Source organism: Manis javanica, chromosome 14, assembly GCF_040802235.1.
Source record: "Manis javanica isolate MJ-LG chromosome 14, MJ_LKY, whole genome shotgun sequence".
In the NCBI taxonomy this organism is placed as follows: Eukaryota; Metazoa; Chordata; class Mammalia; order Pholidota; family Manidae; genus Manis; species Manis javanica.
In genome coordinates, this window is record NC_133169.1 from 789935 (window position 1) to 813105 (window position 23171).

Consider the following 23171-nt stretch of genomic DNA (forward strand, 5'->3'; position numbering starts at 1 on the left):
AGGCAGATCTGCGCTCCACTGCTCCCCAGTCAAGTGCACCCCTATCTTGGCTAGCAGAGCCGACCGTTGGAGTTACTCCTTGGGTCATGCAGGTATGAGCTCGTCTGCCAAGAACCCCGTGCGGGGTTTGCAAGCCCCTACCCCCTTCCCTGCACAGCTACATTTCCAGGCCCCAGGCCCCATAGATGCCCCAGCAGTCCCCGTAGGGTGAGATCTTTCCCACCAGACGGACTGGAGGCTCAGGGGACCGACCCCTTTCCATGGGGCACTGAGCTGGCCTAGGGGGCAGTGCAGCCAGGCCGTAGCCCCTCCCGCCCTCTGATGAGTCTGTCCTGGTGTCTGTGGTGCTCAGGCAGCTTCAGCCTCCCACATTTTCGGCATCACTCAGCGGTGTCTTGCTGGTGAATGGTCATTCGTTGTTCTTGCGAGGAGAGTGAAGCCACCTCCTTGTCACTAACCTGTGCCACAACCTGACGTCACCTCCCAAGTAAATGATTTTAATACCAACAAATTTGACCCGTGGTGCCTCGTCCATTACCTCCTGCACACATACCCAAGGTGAAGACCAGCCCGTCCCATGGTGATTCCCACCTCGATCGTAACATCTATCTGCTTCACACCAGCCCCACCAGCAGGCATTGCCATTCCCGTATTTTTCAGATAAGAAACTGATGACGCTATTTTAAGTTGTTACGACTATTATGCACATAAAAGAGGCACTACTTGAACCCAGATTCATCAGCTCCTTAGGTTCATGCTGTAAATAACAAATAAGGAAAATGACAGCCTAGGAAATAAGCTCAGGAAGGTAGGTCCAGTGATAATTCTGAATTGAAGGTCTCTAGCCACATTTAGTCAAGAGAACACACACAGGATGACTAGTTGGCACCCGGCTGGCAGCAGCTCCCCCATAAGTGGTAGCGGTGATTATTACATAAGACCGAACGCCCTTACCCTCTATTTTCGCAAACACTGCGGCACACTTGGGATTATCAGCGATACTGCTGAAGGTCATCACAGTCCCCACTTAGAGTCACCACCTGCATGGTCTAAAAACCTAAAAGCAAAATCCAGAAGCAGGCATTTCATGTGATCTGATTGAGAAATATTAACTATCAGAAAACCCCATTCCAGGGAAGGTCCTAACTCAGACCTCCCCCGTTTCCTGAGGAAGTCTCCAGGGATCCAGCTTCCAGCACGGGCACCTCCCCAGCACAGGTTTCATTTGCCTACTGAGACAGGGGATGCAATTACAGGGGTACCATAGGCCATGTGGAAGTGTGGGTCTGGGCACACTCGCTCGGTAAGGAGCCAGAGCTGATGGACAGGTGGACCGCATTGGCCCCAGGAGGGCTGGAGGCTGGGAAACACAAACAAGAGGCGGCTTTGATGTCAGCGAGCAGAACAGATGGTAAAGTAGAGGATGTGGGGGCCAGAGGCGCTGGAAGGCAGCGGAGCCGGCAGAGGGGCCTCTGGTCTGGTTGCCACTGAACCAAGAAGCCCGCAGACCCCGGGAAAACAAGGGTTTGGGCTCCTCGGGAGGGAACCAAGGGGTGACTTGCAGGTCAGGAAAGTTAGGTTACCGGAGGAGTTTATTGACTTAACGGTAGAGATAAGAGGATGGGAAAAATAGCTCCTTCCAGCAGGAGAGCATTTGGAACCTGGGGGAGCCCCTGCTGGCGGTGAGAGATGGGGAGGCCGCCGGGATCGGAGTGTCTCTGGCACACCTGCTCGGGGAGGCTTCTCTGCAGGACCGGGTGAGAAGAGGAGACGTCAGGACGGCTGCTGGCTCGAGGGAAGCACGGAGCAGCAGGGAGGCAGGGGGGCGCCTGGTGACGGCAGGGAGGCAGGCAGAGAGCGTGTGCACAGGCACCAGCCCGCCTCCACCCTCGAGCCACCCCAAGTCCAGGCAGTAGGCCATGGGGAAGCCTTGTGTCTGGCCTTGCTGATCAGAGGAATGGGACAGCATCTCCTGGGCCGGGTGTTGGCTAAGGAAGGGAAATGTTGCTTCTGATATGCCGGCTTCAGTCTGAGGTCTCCTTGTTTGGTTTGGTTTTTAGCCTCCCAAAGTCATAAGGCAATTCAGGACATAAGGCAGTTCAAGTTCAAAGGTACTGCCAAGCTCACCAGGACCATTTGTCTTCCTTGACTTTAAAAATCAGGCAGAAAATATTGCTAAATGAGGTTTCCACTCTTTCTGGGTTCTGTTCGTGCCCCCAGTGCCCCGTGACTGCCCCTGAGAGGCACCTGCCCTTCACATCAGGAACCCAGCTCCGGCGGCTTGCTCACCGGAGAATGATTTCCTGTGCACAGACCCCTTCCTCACATCCAAGATGACTTAGCTTTCCATGTGGGTGAGGTTCAGGTTTTCATTTTTAAATCTAGAGCCCATTCTGAGCTTGGATGCCATGTCATTCTTCAGACACAGCAGAACCCACCCTGAGACACCCAGCAGATGCCTCCTCGGAACGGCCTGTCAGGGACCCAGAAGAAGTGCGCTAGGATGCCACAAGTGAGGTGTGGAGGGTCCTGCTCTCTTTCCCGGAGGGGCTGAGTCTGTGCAATCAGTCTCCCTGCATCTCCCCGCAAACCCGAGGCCTGCTCTGGGGCATCACAGGCTGCAGTGGGGGTGCCGAGCAGGCCGGGTCGCCTCCTGGGCCGACCTGCTTCAGACGGCTCCAAGCATCACCTGCTCATGAGATGCTTCTGAGGCTGTCGGCAGGAAGGCAGCATCTGACGTGACGGGGCCCCGGGAGCAGCCCCACAGGGTAGCTTACCTGTGGCCCCGGATGCCCACCCTGCTGGCCCATGAGAGGGGCGGCTTCGGGGCTGTGACACACAGAGGCCTGGGAGGCTGGCACGGCAGTCGGGCTGTGAGCAGCAAGGATGTGATGGGGAAGCCTGGTGACCGGGGATGGGATGCTGGCAAACAACCGGGAAATGCGCTCAGTCTCAGTATCCCTGTGGCCAAAGGTGAGGTTCTGTTCCTCATTGGGCTTCTGGGGTTCTAACCACTCTGATGGTGATTTCGTGCGCTCTGGCACCGCATTTCTGGAGCCCTGGCCGTGGGATGGCACCCCTGGGGCCGATGCTGTGGCCACAAGAGCCAGTGTGGGGACAGAGATGCACAGGGCACCCAGGTGTGTCCTGGGACACAAATCACCCTGGGCGGAACCGCAAAGAGCCCAGGATTCTTTAACCAAGAACAGCCTTCCTGGACCCTCAGATTCACATTAGCCCACCCCCCACCCCCACTGGTCTCATTCTTGTGTGTCTGATTCATGGCATCTGTCCCAATCAGAATGACAGTTTATTTGAGGACATGTTTATTTCACATCTGCCCTTCCCCAAACATAAAGTTATTTAAACCTGTTTTGCTTCGCCTGATTTTCCCAGTGCCAAGCACAGTGCTTGGCATATATTAGACATCAAATAGATACTTGTCAGCTTAGTGGATGAGCAAAGAGTTGAACAAATGAATCGAATCTTTCTCACTCATTGGAAGAGTTGGGAGGGTTCACAGTAAAGGTTAGACCTTATCTTTGTACACACTTCTCTGGAGAAAGGATGGCTGCCGTCCGGTCCAGAGTAAAAGCAATCCATCGTAACTCCCCAGGGAAATTAAAACGTAAATGTGCCTGTTTGTCCATCAAGTCACCTGCGCTGCGCCTCTTCCGGAACCTGTCCAGGAGCGCCACCCACCAAGCCTCAGACCAGGGCCCGTGTTATAAGAGCGCTCATCTTGGCTCAGCCAAGGGCCTAATATTCCACCGCAGACTATCTGGGCTCCTGGCTCCTTCAGCTGTTTCTTCGGGAGCCAGGCCTGTGGGCCCAGGATCTGCCCACATTCCAGGGGGGATTAGGGCTCCTCATTAATCTCTGTCTGGATCCTGTCCTCAGATTAGCAACCACTGAAATGTAATCCCTGTGATGAGGGAAGAGGGGCCTGGCCTGCAGCAAGTGCGGCCGAGGAGAGTGGCTCCTTAGAGACCAGCTGTCCTGACGTTGCTCCTCTCCTGGTGCCTCACGCTGGCTCCGAGAAGCCACCCCACACTCTCCCGAGTGAGCACCACGCACCACTCCAGAGGGTGTGCGAAGAGCTGGACCTCACAGCTGGCACCTCTGTGCACACGGCTCCAGCAGAGGTCAGGCTCCAGGGGCAGAGGCCATGACTCACGTGGGTCCTGCGGGCTCCCCGGGCTGAGACCATGGTGCCTGTGGGTTCTGCCCAGCACGGTTGAGACTCCCAGAGTGAAAGAAAAGGAGCACCGCCCAGAAAGGACCTGTCCCTGTCACAACTTGTCTCCTGCTGGATTTGTGCTTTTTTGTTTTTAGAGCAAATATTGCGCAGTTTGAGGATGAAGGTGAAACAGGCTGTCAGAGCAGAGCCTGGGAGCGCCCGAGAGGACCCAGAGAGAGCAGCAGCCCTGGGGGCGAGGCCAAGGTGCCCTCCGGCCACAGGGCACAGTCTGCACGACTATGGGCTGGAGAGCCAGGCACACCGCCCAGGTCCAGCGCTGCTCTGACCTCCCATGAGCCACTTACATCCTTTATGCCTCAGTTTACCATCTGTAAGGGAGTTAGGATGGTACAGACCTCCTAGGACTTTATGAGGGCCAAGTGGGCTGATACGTCCAAAGCATTTACAGGAGTGCTTGGTCAGTAGCAATAAGTATTTGCTATTATTATTTAGCATTAAAAGTCTGGGTCAGATGTCAGACTAAAGTGTTTCTAAAGCCATTTCACATTCCTCTAAGATTCAAAATTAGGGTCTCTTCTGACATACATGTCAATTTAAAAATGAGAGACTCTGTTGAGATGAATCCCAAGTTTGGAAAAGAAACAATGTAAACGGTGATAGTTTTACCATGGAAATAATTTGTACTATAGCACTTTTCTTGAATTAATGTGTAAAATTCTTTATGTATGTGTATATATATATATAATATATGTAAATATATTATATATATATATATAAGGAGTTTGTAACTTTCATCAAATGTCAGGCTCCAAAAATAAGGAAAGTAACTAGTAACTGTAAGGCTTCCTGACACAGTATATAGACCAAAAACGAGTCTGAACGGCAAGTTACTTGTGTGGTTAATTATCACGTTTTTTTCTATAAACAAGCAACCTATAAAAAGATTACATGGACAAAATTTTTGACATGTCCTAAAACTAGTTAAAAGGATTGTAAACTCTTAACAAATGAGGAAAGCTTATGAAATGCCTCCTCAGGGCAGATTTGTAGGAGCGGTCTAGGAGGTGACATGCTGCCAGTACAGAGATGACAGCTCATCAGGACAAGCAGACAGACCCGAGGGTAAGGAGCAGAGGGCCAGCAGCTCTTTCTGGATGGTTGCCTGATAACCGGCTTCCTCCTGAAAGAGGCTCTAGGAGACATGTAGTCCTCCACACCTGGGGTCCGAGGGCAGTGGACCATCTTCAGCAGCCGGCGCCAGGCCCAGCCCTCTGCAGAGTGGCCATGCCTCTTAAAAATGATCTGAAGAATATTCTAACAATGTATGCAAGAGGGACAAGAGTTCTGGGGTGCAGGGGCTTATACTCTCACCCAATATTCTTGGGAAAATTACTAAATCAAGTTTATGACATTCTACTTGCTAACTTACAAGCTTTCCTCATGTAGCATGAAATATCTGAGCCCGTCTGTGTCTGGGAAGAGAGTGATGCAAATATATAATTCTTGTAAACATACTGCTTTCAGGGCCCCCAGACACCACCCCACTGGCACGGTATCTCAGGAGCCCGCACTCTGCCTACAGGCACCCCAGTTCCCAGCTCTACTCTGCCTTTTAATCAGCCGCAGGATCCGGGCTATTTCCTTAACCTCTCCAAGGCTCAGTTCCCGTGTTTATAAAATGGGAACGCCAGCCTCACAGGGCTGCTGAAAGAACTAATTAAAATCAAGTCAAATGCAAAGAGCTCAGCATTCCCTGAGCACAGGGACCAGTCACATCTCACCAAGTGAATGGAGGCCCCTGCCCCATGCCCTCTGACCAGGGACAGGCCCAGGGGCTCGCGGTCCAGAGACACTGACACCTCAGGCCAAGGCCCACAGGATGGGACGCAGAATGCCGCTGGGTGGTGTTTTGGGGGGCTGCCTCCCGCAAGTTAAATTTCAGATTCAGCACATCTGGTTCTGCCCCCTTCCTTTCTCCTTCTTGACAAATGTTCCCAGAGGGGGTGAGAAGCAGACACTCTCCCAGGGCGTGACGTCCTTTGCTCTTCTGCCAGTAATGCCAGTCCGCTCTGCGCACAACTTTGATGCAGCGGCGCAGAACTCCGCAGCCGTCCTGTTCCTGCTAAGGCCCCGAGGCCAGGTGTCGGCCACCTTCCCAAGGCAGTCCCGTTGGGGGTTCCTGCACTCACTGCTCAAGGGCATCCCTGGCTCCCGGCATGGACACGTTACATGACCCGAAATGTCCTTATTTCCTGATCTCTGTCACTGAAGACACCCAGACGCGATGACAATTTTGGGGTATCTTTCCAGTTCTCCTCCTCCTTCACCTGTGTCACTCAACAACACCCCACATGGGGTGATGGACAGGTGGGTACACATGGTCATACTGATTGGGCAAGAAGTGAGATGCTGACGTGCGCCAGGCCAGTCATGCCCCCCAAGACACGAGAACTGAGAACAAGGCTGAGGGTTACCGAGGGGCGTCAGTCACTGTGTCAGCCCCTTTCCAGGGCTGAATTGAGGCTGTGTAGCCCATGTTCTCAGCCATGTGGACTAGGAAGCAGAGAATGCCACCCACGGGGAGAGAGAAACGAGGCCTGGGGCCAGAAGGAAACAAAGGCGTGAGACGGAGATGGTCTGTGCCCAGATTCTGGGGGTTTCTGGTCCCCAGCCCATCCTGAGGCCCACCTGCACTGTGCCTCCATCCCGCCTACCCTGGCTGCCCAGCTGGACCAGCCATGCGGGTCCAAGCTCCTCTGCCCACCATTCCCCCAGTGCCCCAGCCCCGTGTTCGCATGCAGGGCAGCTTGCCTTCTGTTTAGGGCCCACGTGTGACTAGACCCCTAGACCTGCACCCCAGTGCCCTGTCTGCCTTCTCAGGGGTGTTTATAGGTCCGTCCCAGTTTCCCCAGTTAAGCGCGGACTCCTAGCCCACGTCCAGGAGAGATGGGTCAGGACGCAGGCAGGTTCTGGGCTGCATGCGCCTCCTCCCCTTCTCCCCTGGCTGAGCGCGCCTACGGAGCCAGCAGCATCTGCCCCCCGCCCCCACCCCACCGCCTGTGGAAGAACACACAGAGCCTGTGGCCGGCCTGCCAAGGGAGGTGCGAACTCTGCGTCTGTCCTGGCAAATATTAACCCTTCAGACCCGACTCTCCCCGGGCTGGGGTGGCGGAGGGCACTGGGGGCAGGTGGGGGTGGTCAGGTCCCAAGACGAAACTTGCAGGGTGGCAGGAACGGGGCACAGGAGGAAGACTGATTTGGGTTCCAGCCTTGCTTTATACATAATGAATAATATTCTAACCTGGATCCCTGAGTCTGTTTCTAAATTGGTTAAGCCATCCCACCAGAATTCTCACCTGTCTTGAAGATACTTTGAGGAATGGTGAGGTCCATAAAAGCAGCCACACTAACTGCCCAATGAGGTGGGCTCCACCGGGCTCTGCAGAGGGACTGCCCGCAAGGCACGCCCTCCGGCAAGTACCCCAGTGGTTTTCCCGCATTCCTGAAGCTATTCCACCCAATGACTGTGGCTGAAATCTTCATCTTCCTCAGTTCCTCTTTCTCTCACTACCCACATCCAGACAGCCACCAGCTCCTGTGACTGCTTCCCCACGGTTCCTCTAGACCCCTGAACTTCTCAACGCAGGCCCCCTTCTGTAGCCAAAACCACAACTGTGGCTTTCCACATACCTGTCAGCCTGCAAGATCCTCGGAGCTCCCCAGGTGTGACCTGAGATCCGCCCCACCCGGAGGGCAGCAGGGCCGGAAAGAGGCAGCCACTTGGTGGTGGGGCAGGTGTGTGAGCAAGGGAAACACCTGAGGCTTGTCCGGCTCCGGCCCCACGGGTCGGGTGGATCCGCTCTGCTGCCGAATCCCAACAGTTTACGCACAGGCCTCACCTGGGCCCCGCCCCATACCTGCCCAGGGGGTGCTCGGTGCCACTTCACCTTCTCAAGGCTGTGCCCTGGGGGAGCCCTGGAAGCCGGGGAGGCCGGGGCACCCACAGTGCAAGGCCAGGGAGCAGTGGCCCAGCTCCGGGGTCACCGGCAATCGCGTCCCCTCAATGACCTTCCCCAACATGGTCTTCGTCTCCAACCACTTTCCGCACCCAGCGGGATCAGAGCCCTGAAGAAGCCTTAGGTAGCTGCTTGGCTAACCGAATCTGAACGTGGAAGGCCTACGACGTGCCCCCGCCTGCAAATGCCGGCTGCTGCATTTCCCGCACACGCTGTATCGCCCTCGGCGGTCTCCCTGCCTCAGCCGACACACAGCCGGCTCCCATAGCACCACTCCTGAAACTCTGTGTCATCGCACGTGTTATTAAATGCCTGCCCATTCCACACTGAAATACTCCTTCCCAGCCCCCCTACCTTAGAACAGCCACTTATCCTTGGAGTCTTGGCTAAAACTTCGACTCACACATCAAAGTAGGCACCCTCCACGCTCCTCGCTGCTATTCCAGAGTTCTCACTCCCTCGACACTCTCTGGGGTTGAGCCTCATGTAATTAAATCATACTGCCCGTCATCCCTCCCCACAGAGGTCACCAACCAACACCCCTTTCCTGCGGCTCATCCCAGCCAGATGTGCTCCCTCCAGCACTGCCAGTGTCGGCTCATGGCACACGGCAGGCATCCTAAAGGTAAGGGTGGGATGAACAGGACCTGTGGGGCCTCCCTCAAACCCCAAAGATGTGGTGAATCCCTCTGTTATCCATGTGGTCTCAACTCTTTATACATTGCAAATCCTTTTTATCCTGGCTTATTACTATTTATGCATCTGTCTTTCCCGTTACAGAGCCATCATCTTTTTGGGACATTTCCTATATGTTCATTTGCAGAAACGAGTACAGCTTGTCATGTAGCAAATCATGCCAACTTAACTGTGTACAAAGCTGCCGTACAGGAGAGGTTCTCCGACATCAACACATTGACTCCGTAAGGTAGCCACTTAAAAAATCTCTCCTCACCCCCCATTCTAGATACATGTATGTACACACTCTACTAGTTGAGAGAATTTGCAACTATTTTGTACATATTTGCTTACCTAGCTTTCAGTGACCTCTGCAAGAACACTGGCCTCTGATGACTGTAAGAGGTAGTTTTCTGGCACGGACCCCAAAGCATCAAAGAGTCAGCTGGAACCAAGAACAGCAATAACACAACTGGTTGTAATTACTCATGACAGGCAGCTGAACGTATCTGACACAGGCCTTCTCCCAAATACATCACTCAAAGCAGGTCGGTTACAGGAAACGGATGGGGCCAAAACATGTCCATAACACAAAGCAGATCACCTTCACATGGTTGACCTTACTCATTTTGTTTTATACTTTTGGGATGGTCCCAAATCTATAGCGTTGCCGACCCCTTAGGACTTGGCGTCCTTCTATGCTTGTGCTGAGAGCGGTGGCCTCAGGTCTCAGAGCGCGTATTGTGCTCATTCATGAATCACTGTGTCACACGGGGTCCTCCAGAGCACACGTACAACTGCAAGTATGTTTACAATCAGTCCGTCTGCGGACTACAGGTGAGCACCTTCTACTCAACATCTGTGTGGATTAACCTCACCTATAAACTAGTTGGTTTCCCTGGACTCGTTGCTTAGCAGGAAACAGGTGGGCTTAGGAGTTGCTTCCTTATGACTTGCCCGCAGTTTTAACGCACCTCTCTCAGGAGGTGCACCCTTTCACCTGATGAAACCTTGGGTTGGGGTTGGTTCCTATTGAAAAAAGAGATTTCCAACTCAGCAGGGTCTTACCTCACAATGTAATTTTCTTGTCACAGTGTTCCCCCAGGTACGAGTGTCCGTGCAGTTGCTTGTTCGTGCCATCTTGCATATTTGATCACTGTTTGACCCGTTGCAGGGAAGTTGTGGCTCCTATGGCCAGGATCGTCACTGAATTTAAAGCACCTGATGATGTGACTGGCCTGTTGCTAGGCTACCGCCTCCACACCTTTAGGCAATAAGCTATTACTGCATTATATAGAGAGCTCGGCCCAGTGCTCTGGGCAGAGGTAGAAATACTAGTGCTTGACCTACCGGGGAGGACAAGCGGGGTAATAGACCCTTTCACCCCAAAGAACATTTCACTGTCAGTTTCTTTGGTCACATTGAGTCTATAGCGAACTTGCCCGGGGCTGGAACCCACTGGCAGGACACCAGTCTTCCACATCCCAAGGCTCATGGAATTTCAGAAACGCTTAGGTTTTCCTGCTTCTTTGCTCTGATGGCTGCGCTCGCCTCTGGGGACTCGGACCCCGGGAGCCCACCTGTACTGTCATCTCTCACACTTTCAGAAGTCTGAGTTCCCGCAGGGCAGCAGGGCCTTTGCTAGGGGCAGAGGCCCCAGCCATGAACACCCCATTAAGGAGCTCAGGATTTATCGGAGGAAATAGGTAAGCAGGCGTCCACAGTGTCGCAGGGTAAGTGCAGTGATGAGCACATGGAGGGGTCCTTAACCCAGCGTCGGGGGGCGAGGGGAACTTTCACAGTGTCAGCAACATCTGAGCAGTCTGGCCGGACAGAAAAGAATGAGGGATGTTCTGTCCTAAGTAAGCAACATCTATAAATGTCCTAGGGCATAAATCAAGCCCCTTCGGGGAACAACAAGCAGTTAAGTACAGCTGCAGGGGATGTGGGTAAACTGAGGCTGCGGTGCTAAGTCCAGATCACCAAAGGCTTCTATGTCCGAGATCAGAACGTATCCCGTGGGTGGCAGGTGTCATGGAAAGTTTAGGCATGACGCAGTCAGATCTATATTTTAGATCCGTTGGGAGAATGGGTCTCACCATCTAGCTATTTCCCCGACCCTGGCTGTGGATAAAATGAAGGTTCCTGTGGCCAGGATTCTCACCCGGCCCTGGTCGGCTAGCTCCCTACACATGCGGGCAATGCATCGTTATTGACTCTATATAAAGAGCCCTGCCCGGTGCTCTGGGCAGCACGGTGGAATAGCAGCTGCAAGGCTGCAGGAGAGCAGAGCAGAGGCTGGAGTGGTGGCAGCTGTGGGGTCAGAGAGGCCCAGAGGCAGACCGGCTTCCTGCATGCAGACTCGCTCTGAGTGAACCGGACTCTAGTGACTGACCTGCCACCGTGAAAATAAAGTTGGGTGTAACTCTCTCACCCCAAGAACATTTTACTGTCATTTCTTTGGTCACATTGAATCTGCAGTGAACTTGCCTGAGGCTGAAGGTCACTGGGGATTCAACGAGACCTAAAAAAATGACAATGGAATGTTCTTGGGGTGAAAGGGTTTATACCCAACTTTATTCCCACGGTGGCGGCTCAACCACCAGAATCCCATCCACTGAGAGCGAGTCTGCACGCAGCAGGCTGGCCTCGGCCTCTGGGCCTCTCTGTCCCGGCAGCCGTCTCAGTCTGTCCCCCATGCTGCCACCACTCCAGCCTCTGCTCTCCTGCAGCCCGACAGCCTGGAGCCCTGGGCGGAGCTCTATGTAGGGTCAGTAACAACGTATTGCCCACATGTGGAGAGTGAGCAAGCCCACCAGGGCCAGGTGAGAATCCTGGCCACAGGAACCTTCACGTTCTCCATGCTTCCTAGGTGTTTCTGAGGCAAACGGACTACGTGGACTTACACCACAACACAGACACGTCAATCAACAGGGCGTTGTGAATGGCGTACTGGATTAGACTGGAGCTGGGAGCAGGTCTCACTCCCCGTCTTCTGCAGTTATGTGACTCCACTCCCAGGACTGGAAAAATCAGTTCCATACCTGCCCCCTCAAGAACATACCCTTGTTCTTTGAATAACAGGTCCAGACCTTAACACAACCTACTAGGCGGTGTGACCTGCCTCCTGTGGCCTCTCTTCCCTTGACCTGGTGCTTGGTACCAACAGTGGGGGGAGTGGGGTGGTCAGTACAATTACTCCCCAACTTCTACTTCCTCAGTTAAATTAAGGATCGATATGGAGTGGGGAAAATTGTGGAGAACCGCACAGAGCTGGAAATCTTTTAAGGAGAATGGAAATGAAAGGATCTGCTGGTCAACCTCAAAGGCATAGCTGAGTTAAGGATCATGTCTCTATTTCCATAGGATGGTGATGTGAGTCCTCCAGGAGTTCAGGAATTCAGAAGCAGAGAAAATTGCTAATTGTGTCAATCGGCATCTGAATGTTGGCAAAGCAGAAAGTCAAAAGGTAGGAGAATTAGAGCATTTGTGTAAAAGAAATAGAAAGCTCCAGGGATGTGCCTGAAGAGAGGATTCAACTAATTTGCTCCAAAACAAAAAGGATGAAGCCATGAGTGCCCCTGGCTTGCCACACTCATTCTGGCTGGAAATGGGTCACAGCTGAATTTATTTAGCACTGGTCTCTGGTTTATTCACCCATGGTTCTAACTCATATTCTGTTTGGTTACTCTGTGATATCCTACCTGTGGTGAGCATCAGACATCAGCTAGAAGGTGCCGGAACAGAGCAAGTGGCAGCTTTCTAGGACACAAATGAAATTGCCAAACAATGCTACTAAGAGGTAGTAGGTGTTCATGATTGCTTCCCCCTCAGTCAGAGCTATGCTTGCAAATAGGATACTTACGCCACAGCGCATCCATGCACTAGACCTTCTTTATTTACATGGATTATTTGCATTTCGTAGAAGACTTGATACATATCAGAATACAAACAAGTGCCTCAACCTGAAGACATGGGAGAGTTTTAAATACAATAGAATTACCCTTAAGCATTTGGCTAATAAAAATTGCATTTTGTTTTTGAAATTTTAGCTTGCTTTTAATTAAACCAAAGCCTTAAATAAATCCAGTTAGTTCATTTCCAGGTTTATAAATTCCCTTCTCTTTCCACTGCATATTCAAACCAAAGAAACAGGAGCAGCTTCAGTGAGGTACGCCATGTGGGAGCCAGTGGCTAAGATTAGATCCTCAAGGCATTCACTTTATGCTCACAGCTGAGATTTCAAGAGCTCAACATTTTCTCCTGAAGGAGACACTTCCCTGTTGCTGAAATGCAGACTTCTGTTATCAAATTACATCCATGTTACATCATTGGGTGGTGAAACGAACCCAAAATTAAGAGAAACCATATACTCCTTTTGTCAAGAGAAAGACTGAAGACAAAATTAAGCAATGGACTTGTTTTCATAAGATTATTTCGACTGGTGCCTTCTTAATTGGAGAGAGATTTTTGTCCAAGAGCAGCAGTCATCCCAAAGAAGAAGGCAGTATCATGTAGCTAGCATGAGGACCGAGAAAGGGGGTGCAGACTTCACCCCACCCACCCCAAATGATCTATGATGCCTGCCTCCAGGGATCCAGGCAGGTCAGAATTCGTGACCATTGCTCCCTTTCCTGTTTTCCTGCACAGATAGGTGGGTACAGGCAGTTTCGTGAAGCATCTTTCCTGATGTTTCACTCCATTTATCTTTTGGAAAATCCACAGACTGTGTGCATGTGCCTAAACAACTGGAAGCTTGCGCCTAGTACACCCATCATTTCCTCACGTGCATCACGTCCCTTCTCTCCACCCCTCCGGGAATTCTGAGGGGCACCTCGGGACAGCACCTATGTCCCAAAGCACCAGCATGCACTCGGTGTTCATTCCCCTGCTGGTCCGGAGTGTCCAGTCGCTGTGCAGGGCAGACATCCACACGGGACCACAGCTCTGGAAAGCCGCCCTGCTTCTCCTGGCCCAGCACCAGCAGCCCACTCTTCCTCATGGGGTTCTGGAGGATGTCCACGTGCTGAGTCACACTGCTGTCCGACAGCCTGAAGACACAGCCCTCCCGAGCCACGCTGGCCTTCGGAATGCTGCTGCTCCCCTTCAGCCCAGCTCGGCAGTGGGAGGGAAACACAAGCAGGTCTTCATCAGTCAGGTGCCCTATAGGAGAGGCCAGATGACGGGTGGGGAGAGATGGGATGGTGGGCAGGAGGGAGGGCAGTAGGAAGGGGCAAAGGCCAGTGTCAGGAGACCATTGTGCACTCACTCACTCACAGATTCTTCAGTCACCTGGCCTGTTCTAGTTGCAGGAGGCTTTGAGAACTTAGGTAAGACCGGCATCTTCTATGAGGGGCTCAGTGCCCTGTTTGTGAAAGGGGTATCACACTGCCTGGTCTGTCCACCTCACAGGCACAAGGCTGACTGACACCCACCCCATGGTCCCCGCCACATCCCCCAGATGTCCCAGCCCTATTGGAGCTTCTCTGTGTCTCCTGCACACATACCAGCGCTCAGACTCAAATCTAATCACTGCCGTCTCGTTTCCTGGGTGTTTAAACATAAAAACATCCGGTTTTGCCAATAAATGGGGATTAACTATTTTTGGCCCCACTTTTTGAAGATTTTCAAGTATTTAGGTTTCTTCTAGGATTCAAGTTGGTCTGGAGGCACTCCATCCCAAAAGACGGGAGGTGTCCAGCTCATACAGAGGCTGCTGGGAGAGAAGCCAGGAGGACCAGAGCATTCTGGGAGTGCCCGTGCCCCCAGGTGGCTAACTGCCCCAGGCATGGCACGGCCCCATCTCCCTTCTGCCCTGGGTCCCTCCCCCAGATCCTCCCATTAGCGCTAGCTGCAGTCTTCCCCATTTGGGACGGGCAGAGGGCAGACGCAGTGCCATGCAGGACTAACCAGAGACCCACTGACTCCCGGTGGCATCACGACTCCCCAGTGGGGGTGTGAATCCCTGCAGATTGCCGCCATGATAAGGTTCTGCCATGTCCCCTTCTACCTGCAGGCAGCTCTGGGCCTCCAAGAGGAACTGTCCCATCATGCCCACCAGTTCCACACCACTGACGACCAGCACCAAGATGTTCCCGTTGGCCCTTCCTAGACCAGAGCCACAGCCCCAGGCACAGTTTGTCCCAGCTCCCCGGGCCCCTGCAGAGAGGTACCCTATGGAATAATTCAGGTACGGACTCCCACCCAAGTCCTGGACACTCCAATTACCTCTTATATTCACCTTTATTAGGTCCATTCCATATAATAAAATGCATTATTTTCGGTGCACCATCCAGTGAGTTTGCACACACATAGGCACATACCCACTGCCACAAGCAAGTGTTAGAATATTCAGATACCTTTTTCCAAAAATATCCAAACAGTTCAAGCTTTTGCTTTCTTTTTTTAGCCAATGGAGATCTTTAAAAGAATTTCAAAGTAGGATTTTAGACAATGTCTTAGATTTTTAAAACTTGGTGATTTTCTCTACTCAGTATCCTTTACTTGGTGATCGACATTGACAAGTTTCTCCATTTTTACAGAACTAACTCTCTTCCACTGTGACATGGACATTGACTGGTTATGTTTGGAGAAGGATTATTAAGCATCCTAAGAGCTCTCTATTTTGGGTCCGTAATTCCTGAGCGGGTATGAATGGCAGGTTGGCTTATACAAGATGCCTTTGTCAGCTTTTGTTGATTTCCGTGAGTTGCACTGGATTCTGTGACCATTTCCCGTGCTGGTCTAGCTTTGCTCGGTTTCTGGATCATTGCATTTGTTTCCTTACACAAACAATTTTTCTCTCATGGCTGAAAGGCTCCATTTTCCACCACCTCATAGTATTCTTGACTGCATTCGTACCATGAATGTGGTTACATACAGATCTCCAGAAACACAGGCAGAGAAGAAAAACAGTGAATGCAGAAGAAAGAAATACAACCGCAGCAAGAGAGGTGCAAATTAAACCCACTGCTAAAAACCAGTTAGCATGGAGAGAGACTCAGAAGTAAGAAAGATAAAGAAAGGGAAAAAACATACAGGAAGCATAGTTATTCAGTAGTGTGATAAACCAAATATTTGGGGGAAATCTATGAAAATATCAGTATAAAATACCAATAAAACTAAAATTCCATAATGCTTTAAAGTGAAAATGCAATGGGGAGGATAAAATTAAGATATTTGCAGACAAAGATAGAATTTACCATTCACAGGGCTCAATGGAAGAATGATTTTTTAAAATCTACTTCAGGAAGACGGAAATTAAGACTTTGTTATTGGCACAGGAATAGGTTAGAAGATTACTAAAAAAGACTGTTAATAAACAGCCCCCAAACAAATCTATTCCTATATGTAAATTGATTTAAGACCGAGATAGATTGCAGTAGAGGAAAGATGGTTTCGATAAGAGTTCTGATGCTGGTCCGACTGGATCCCTACCTCACACCCTACACAAGCCAGCTCCAGAAAGTTCAAGACTTAACTCTGGAAATCACAGCTCCAAAACTCTGAACAAGTTAGAGGGAAACCTATTTATGATACCAGGGTTAAAAAGGATATCTCTTTTTAAGATGCAAAAAAACATAAAGAGAAATAATTAATTGATTTGACTAAGTTAACATTTGAATAATGAAATTCTGGTCATCAAAAGAAACCATAAAGAAAGTGACAGGTTAACCAAGGATAAGAAGTATTTGGAGCATCAATAATCAATAAACGTGTGTGCTAAATATATGAGTATCTCTTATAGATAAATAACAATGCAGGCAATCCCATAGAAAAATGGAGAATTGTATCAATATTATATAGAGATTTGGAGGCTAAAACAAGGCTGAAATGAAAATGTCTGGATAAAGATTCCCAACCCCAACCCAGGGAGGTAGGTTTAGAAGGCTAAAATAACAGGCCAAAATCAGTAAAATTAAATTTAGGATAAAAATTGATGTATGTGCTTATATAGAGGTTTTACTAAAAATGAATGGTGAGAATATGGAATGGGTAATTCTTGCTTGATAAACTCGATGTGTCTTTGTACTAATGTGGGTGTTCATGTAGACGTTAAGCTGAGGACGAGAGAGCGGTGAGAAAAATCATGCAAATAGGCTTCACTGAGCGACACTGACACAGACTGCCTGCCCAGCCACCCTGCACTGGTCCAACCTTGCAAGTTGTGCTTGCCTCTCTCTCCCGCTTCGTCTGAGAAGCAGGCACCCAACCAAGATAACTCAGACTGTAACATGGAAGTCATGAACAAAGCCCACTACCCTCCCTGTGCCTGGAGTTCATGGTGCAGGAGGAGGTTCAGAGGATCCTTCTCAGGCTCCTCAGCCTACAGAGCACAAAAGGCCGTCTGCTGGGTGTTCACACCAGCCCCACTCAAGGTCAGCACCACCTTTCAACCAAACACTCATTATTAAATGAAGATGGGGCTGGAGGTAAATGACCCTTTGCCGCTGAAGAAATATTTAAACCCATAATTTGCAGGTTGAGTCACTCAATTTAGCAGTCAGGGAGGCTGGGGTGGTCCTTTAAGGGCCCCTTCCTGACTCAGGAGGAGGAGAATTCAACCCAGTCACTTAGTTCTCAGGAGGGGGATTGATTCCCAAGCATTTAGGTTAAAAAGAAATAGATTCACATCTGTAATTAAGGGGGTAATGTCCCTGCCTGAATTTCCCTTGTTTATGTTAATTGAAGAAATTAGAAAACATTCTCCTTCATACCAAACTCTCCTTTAAAATATAAAATACTTGGTCCCACATATTTTCCATGACTTATTATTTCAACATGACTTTGGATAGATAAAAATGCACACAACACTGTCTATGCAAATCAATCCTCATACACTTTCCCAAACCAAAAGATACTAGATAATTATTAAGGAAAGGAAAGGAAATTCCATTTGTTTGCTTTTTCTCACTTAAAGAATTAAGAAATGTGCTAAGGCCTCAAGCTGACACCCTCCTCCTTCAGTTTCCCTTTCAGGGTATTAACCCTTATTTCTCATTTTGGTAGGAAGGCAAGTCGGGGAGAAGTAGAAACATGGATTGGAATGTAGAGAAGATGTCTCATGGGCACCAGCAGGTCTCTGTAGGTGGGGTCAGAGCATAAGGACCAGTAGGGGGCCCTGGATGCCCCGTGCCCCTCCCATCAGCCAGAGGAGCAGACTTTTCACACATGATGTTTCTGCACAGACCCCCGCTTGAAAACAGTGTGGGGCTGGCATGCCTCCAGGCTTCCCTTTAGCGGCCCGATAGCATCCATCCAAGCCCCTCAGTGACCCCTGGCTTTCTACCCTAAGTATTTTCCTAAGTATACCAGCCTCTGCACTTACTCATTGTGCATTTTGCAAACTAAATTTGGGGTTAAGTATTCTATGTCAACTAGCCTCTGATATTGAGCTGAAACTGAACATGTATCAGGACCAGATAAAAGTTTTTAGGAGTCCTAAATGCTCAAGAGAATATGCTCCCCTGTCCACAGCATGTGACACAAAATAGAACACTCTCTGGACCAAAACTAGAAACATGGACTCAAGGTGCCTTCTAGGTAATCAGCATTGAGGACCGTGTTTTTCAAACTGTGAACCTCACACAGGCAGCATCAAAGACTTCTGGGATGGGTATTTGTGACAACTAAAAACTAGAAAAATAGAGGTCCTCCTCTGTAAAATAAAATAAAATAAATACTTGTTTTTCTTTATTTTCTAATTGGCTGTGTTTTAAAAGTCATGAAATATTTCCGGCTTACAGAGATTTACAAAATGAGCATGTTACCACCCTTCATGAGCAAAGGTGACATTATGCTATCTGAGCCTCCAATTTCTTTAAAGGAATTAAACAGTTACACAAATACAACTAGGAAACTCTTCCCTACTCACATTGCTCTGCTACCCTCCTTAGAAAATACATACTAATTTGAGGTAGGTATCCTTCTGGGCCAGATCACTGTATTTTTAGTATAAATGCACATATCCATAATTGTGCTGTTAATTTTTTTAATGTACACAGTCAGTGTTCTTCACTCAGACAATAGCATGCTCTTGGTAGTTCATCCACATTGTGACATTTTCAGAGCACAGTGGGGAAAGAGTGACACGCGCATTCATTTTAACTACACCACTGCATTCCGTCATGTAGCCCTGCCCTCGTCACCTTTCCCTCCTGATAAACATTCAGGTTATTCCCAACCTGTTACTGTCACTGACACTCACCTAGAAGCCCCCTGATGGTGAGGGTGGCTCTAGAGAAGAAACCCAGAAGTGGACGCGACGGGTTGTAGACAGTGCCCTTCCTTGACTTTGCTACACACTGCAGAGCTGTCTGTCTGCCTGGGTGCACAGAATTACCCACGGCCGGGCAAGAGCTTCAGTTCCGCCATGTTCCTGCTAAAAATTGCAATAATTTTTGAGTTTTGCTAATCTGTTTTAATGGGCATTTCACTGATGCTATGAAGTAAACATTTAAGTAATGCCTCAATTATCCAGGCACTATTCTTTTTACTTTGTATATGATAATTCAACTCATAGCTCCTCTTTGAGACATTGCTTTGTTTAATCCCCACTCTGTAGGGAAGAAAATTGGGGCCCAGAGAGGTTGTGTAATGTGTTCAAGTTCACACAGTAATATATTGTAGAGCTGGGAGTTTGAACCTAGCGAGCCCAGCTGGAGAACCCCTTCTCTCAGGCTGTGCAGCACAGCAGGTGGGCCTACAGAGTCACGGCCCGTAGGTGTCAGGACACTGAAGTCCATCCCTCCGGTATTAGGGTCTATATATTGATCAGCTAATCCCATTCAATGCCGTGGTATCAGCTCCGCCTTTTAATTCTGGCTAGGAGTCCTGTTTTGTTTCTGGTGCCTGGAAATTTCCACACCATTTTTAAGCACAAGAAAGTATTTAAAATTTTTAATTGTTGTCTTGGGTCAAGCTCCTGCACCAAAATACCACAGACTGGGTGGCTCACACAGACACGGCCGCATCTCAGCTGTCCTGGAGGCTGGGAAGTCCAAGATGGAGATGCAGATGGGTGGAGCCGTTCTTTATTTCCAAACGCTAGTATTCTGTCGTGATTTAATCTTGTCAGGAGATCGGCCCGTAAAATGGGAAACAATGGTAAAAAAATTAAAAACCTGTCATATTATCAAAGTAGCAAGGGAGTCTTACTGTTGCAATTTTCCATCTCAGATTATTTTGATGACATGTTTTGCTTGAGAGTAGGAAAAAAATAGCATCAGTTGTGCGAGTTTCCCAGGCCCTGGGAAACCAGACATGAAATGCTTGAGATGGCCAAACGTTGCCACAGGGGACTAGGGATTAGAACCTGGTCAAAGCAGCAAATTTTAAAAGTTTAAAAAGCTCTTAAAGGAACCTGACAAGGGAAGCTTAAATCTTATTTAAAGGGGAGGGTTGTACTAAGCCTTGGAAAATTCAATCCTCTGGAGAACTATATCTCACTAAGAGAGCTCACGGAAGTTTATCATGTATCCGACACCTCGACATGGGGCCTTGGAGACCGCGGGGGGAACAGTTCCCCTGGATTAACACTGGAGCTTGGAAGAGACGTTTGTAAGAGGTGTACCTTGACCTCGAGGGCTTTTATAATCACAAGATGATATTCTGAGGGGGAAAGTGCTTACGTGGAGAGAAGCTGCCACGATTTATAAGTTGGGCAATCTTCCTTGTTCACACAAAGCAGCTTATTAAACCAAGTATAGTCTGCTTTTCCTCTTGGTTTTAACTGAAATTGTCTTTTGATTGACGTTGGATTTGGTGTTTTTATTTTCCCAGTGTCACGGTGTCCAAAAGCATGGTTGTGTAAATCCTAGTTACAGGTGACACCAGTAATTAAGTAGCACAGAGACATCGCCGTGAAGCACCAGCGTTAGGCCAGAGTCGCTTCCTGGTCCCCTGGGCGGATTTGGGGGGCCACCCTCCCTCCCACTGCTCTGGCTCCCAATGAAAGACAGCCACGTTGAGGCCCAAGAGCTGTCCGGTTTTTACTCTCGGCCCATCTATCAGGAGCTCTGGGCCTGCCGGGGAGTCTCCCATCATCCCATTACAGAGGGTGCTTGGGACGAATCAAATATCTAGTGACAGCCAAAGACATAAACTTCTTGACTCCCTTGGGCCATTTTTCCAGGCTGATCTGAATCACTTTTTGGCCAGCATGCACATTTTGTGCAGCTGTGACCATGGAGGGCTCGGGGATGTGATTTAAAGTAGGGTGTCTCTGCGCTTGCCTTTGTGTACCTGTATCCGGCAAACCTGGAGGGTAAGCAGGAGACTTGCATTTGCAACCAAATGAAGCCTTCTAACTTTTGTTACACTTCATAACTGGGGGCTGGATTCCTAATTGACTCATCTTTCTTATGAATCTGTGAAGCCCTCCAGTGAGGGGGCCTGAGCAACAGCTCATGGTTGGGTCACAGCAAATCCATCACATCTAGTGGAAAAACAACTCCTAGACTTACTGACTAGGTCAGCAAAATGATCATTACAGGGAAGAGAATTCTTCGCTCTCAAAACTACAGTTAATCTAGGAGCCACATGTCGTAAGCCAAGAATCAGAAGACAATGCATTCTTCTATGCTTCTACACAGTCTGTACTGGAGAACAAGGGTCGGAAGCCTGGTGCGCCGTTCACTTACCCCCTCTGCCCTCACCTTTTTCATTCTCCCACCGCTCATTCCCGGTTCCTACCTCATCTCCTGCTCTCCTTTTATCTGGACTCTGAACTCATAGTTATTCATTTGTATTAAAGTTCTGCACACACTCAAAGCAGTTGACCAAAAACAATTTTTTAATTAGGATATACACATTTGAAGGAAACAGTGAAAATCGGTGCTTCTCAAAGATAGGCAACTCTAGAACCACATTTAAAATCAGCATTAACCAAAGTGGCACCAGAAATACAAACTTAATCTTCAAGTACAGTGACTGAAACAAACATCCCAGATGAAGAGCCGGAGAGGCAGTTACCGAGAAGAAGGGCAGGAGCGCAGGTCGGCTCTGACACAGCACCCGAGGGGGACGAAACGGACTCTAGGTGCAGAGCGCTGGCAGTTTGCGGGAATCATGGCATTTTGGAGGTACTTGGAGAAGATCCAATAGGGAGTGAAAGTTGATGTCTAAACAGACTCTTTTACACCCGTAGATTTATTGAATAGCCCTTTGATCACATGATCCAGACACTGCACCAGGCGGTAGGAGTCAAATAGAACAAGCTCATCTCGGCCTTGTCCTTGCGAAGCATACGCAGGGCTAGTGGGCACAACAGGAGTTTGCCGCGTAAGCACAGACCCGTGAAGGCACATCTCTGTGACTGCTGCTATGGAGAAGCAAGGAGCCGCGAGCGCTTACCAAAGGCAGAGGTGGGCAGTGGCCTGTCCTCCCCTGAGACAGTCTAGGCAAGCAGGACCTTAGGATTGCGCAGGACTTAACGAGAAGCATAATCGAGGGAAGGTCAAATTGACAGCGTTTCTGGTTTTGTTAACGTAGCTCACTGACATAATAGTTTTAAGACCAGGATTAAGAGGTATTAGAAGGAGCCAGGTGAACAGGCAGGAACTTCCCCACCCCCAAAATGCATTGCGGTATACTTGGCAGATGAAATGGCACAAATCGGAAACATACAACATGATGTTTTGATGCATAGATACACTGTGTCAAGTTCGCTACTTAATATACCACCTCGCACTGTTGCCATCCTTTTCATTAGGACTTCCCATAAGCATCAGGGAAATAGATGGGTCAGAGACAAGGCAACAGGGGCCGCAACACTTCCTCCAGGGCAGCCACATGCTTAGGGCTCCAAGACATTCTTGTTCCGAAAGGAGATGACCTCCCTGACTGTCCACGGTCATTGACTGCAGACCGAAATCAACAGACTTCTTCACCCTCCCTGGTGCTGCCCGCCAGTGCTCTGGGCTCAGGCTAGCGACCCACCTCAGTGGCCCTGTTTCTTCTTTCTTCTGTGGCCCCTACTTGCCTAACACCTTACTCTGTTCGCCAGTGTGCCTGACCTTGGCCCGGGAGTCTGACCTGGTTCTCTGCATTCTTGGTTTTCCTCCAGTTGGTTGCATCTGTTTTCTCCTTCTCAGCCAACCTGGTGACCTGACCTTGACCTCTCATTGCCCCATCAGACTCAGGTCTGGTTTAATACTACTCTGATTAATGCTGCCCTATGTCCGCACCTCCCCCCCCCAACAGTGGTGTTCCTGTACCAGCATTGTTTGGCTACTGCTTAAAAGTGCTGGTGGCCAAACCATATTTAAGCAGTTAAACTG

At 49.6% G+C, this 23171-nt stretch overlaps 1 protein-coding gene across 1 annotated transcript; it reads right to left on the reverse strand.

The window, feature by feature from the left end:
• Positions 1-6671: 6671 nt before the first annotated feature.
• Positions 6672-19266, reverse strand: NTMT2 (N-terminal Xaa-Pro-Lys N-methyltransferase 2). The gene is given in 5 exon segments (XM_073222036.1): positions 6672-6798; positions 13727-13837; positions 13839-14055; positions 14803-15051; positions 19239-19266. Coding segments are annotated over 5 exon segments (732 nt in total).
• Between the last annotated feature and the right edge of the window lie 3905 nt (positions 19267-23171).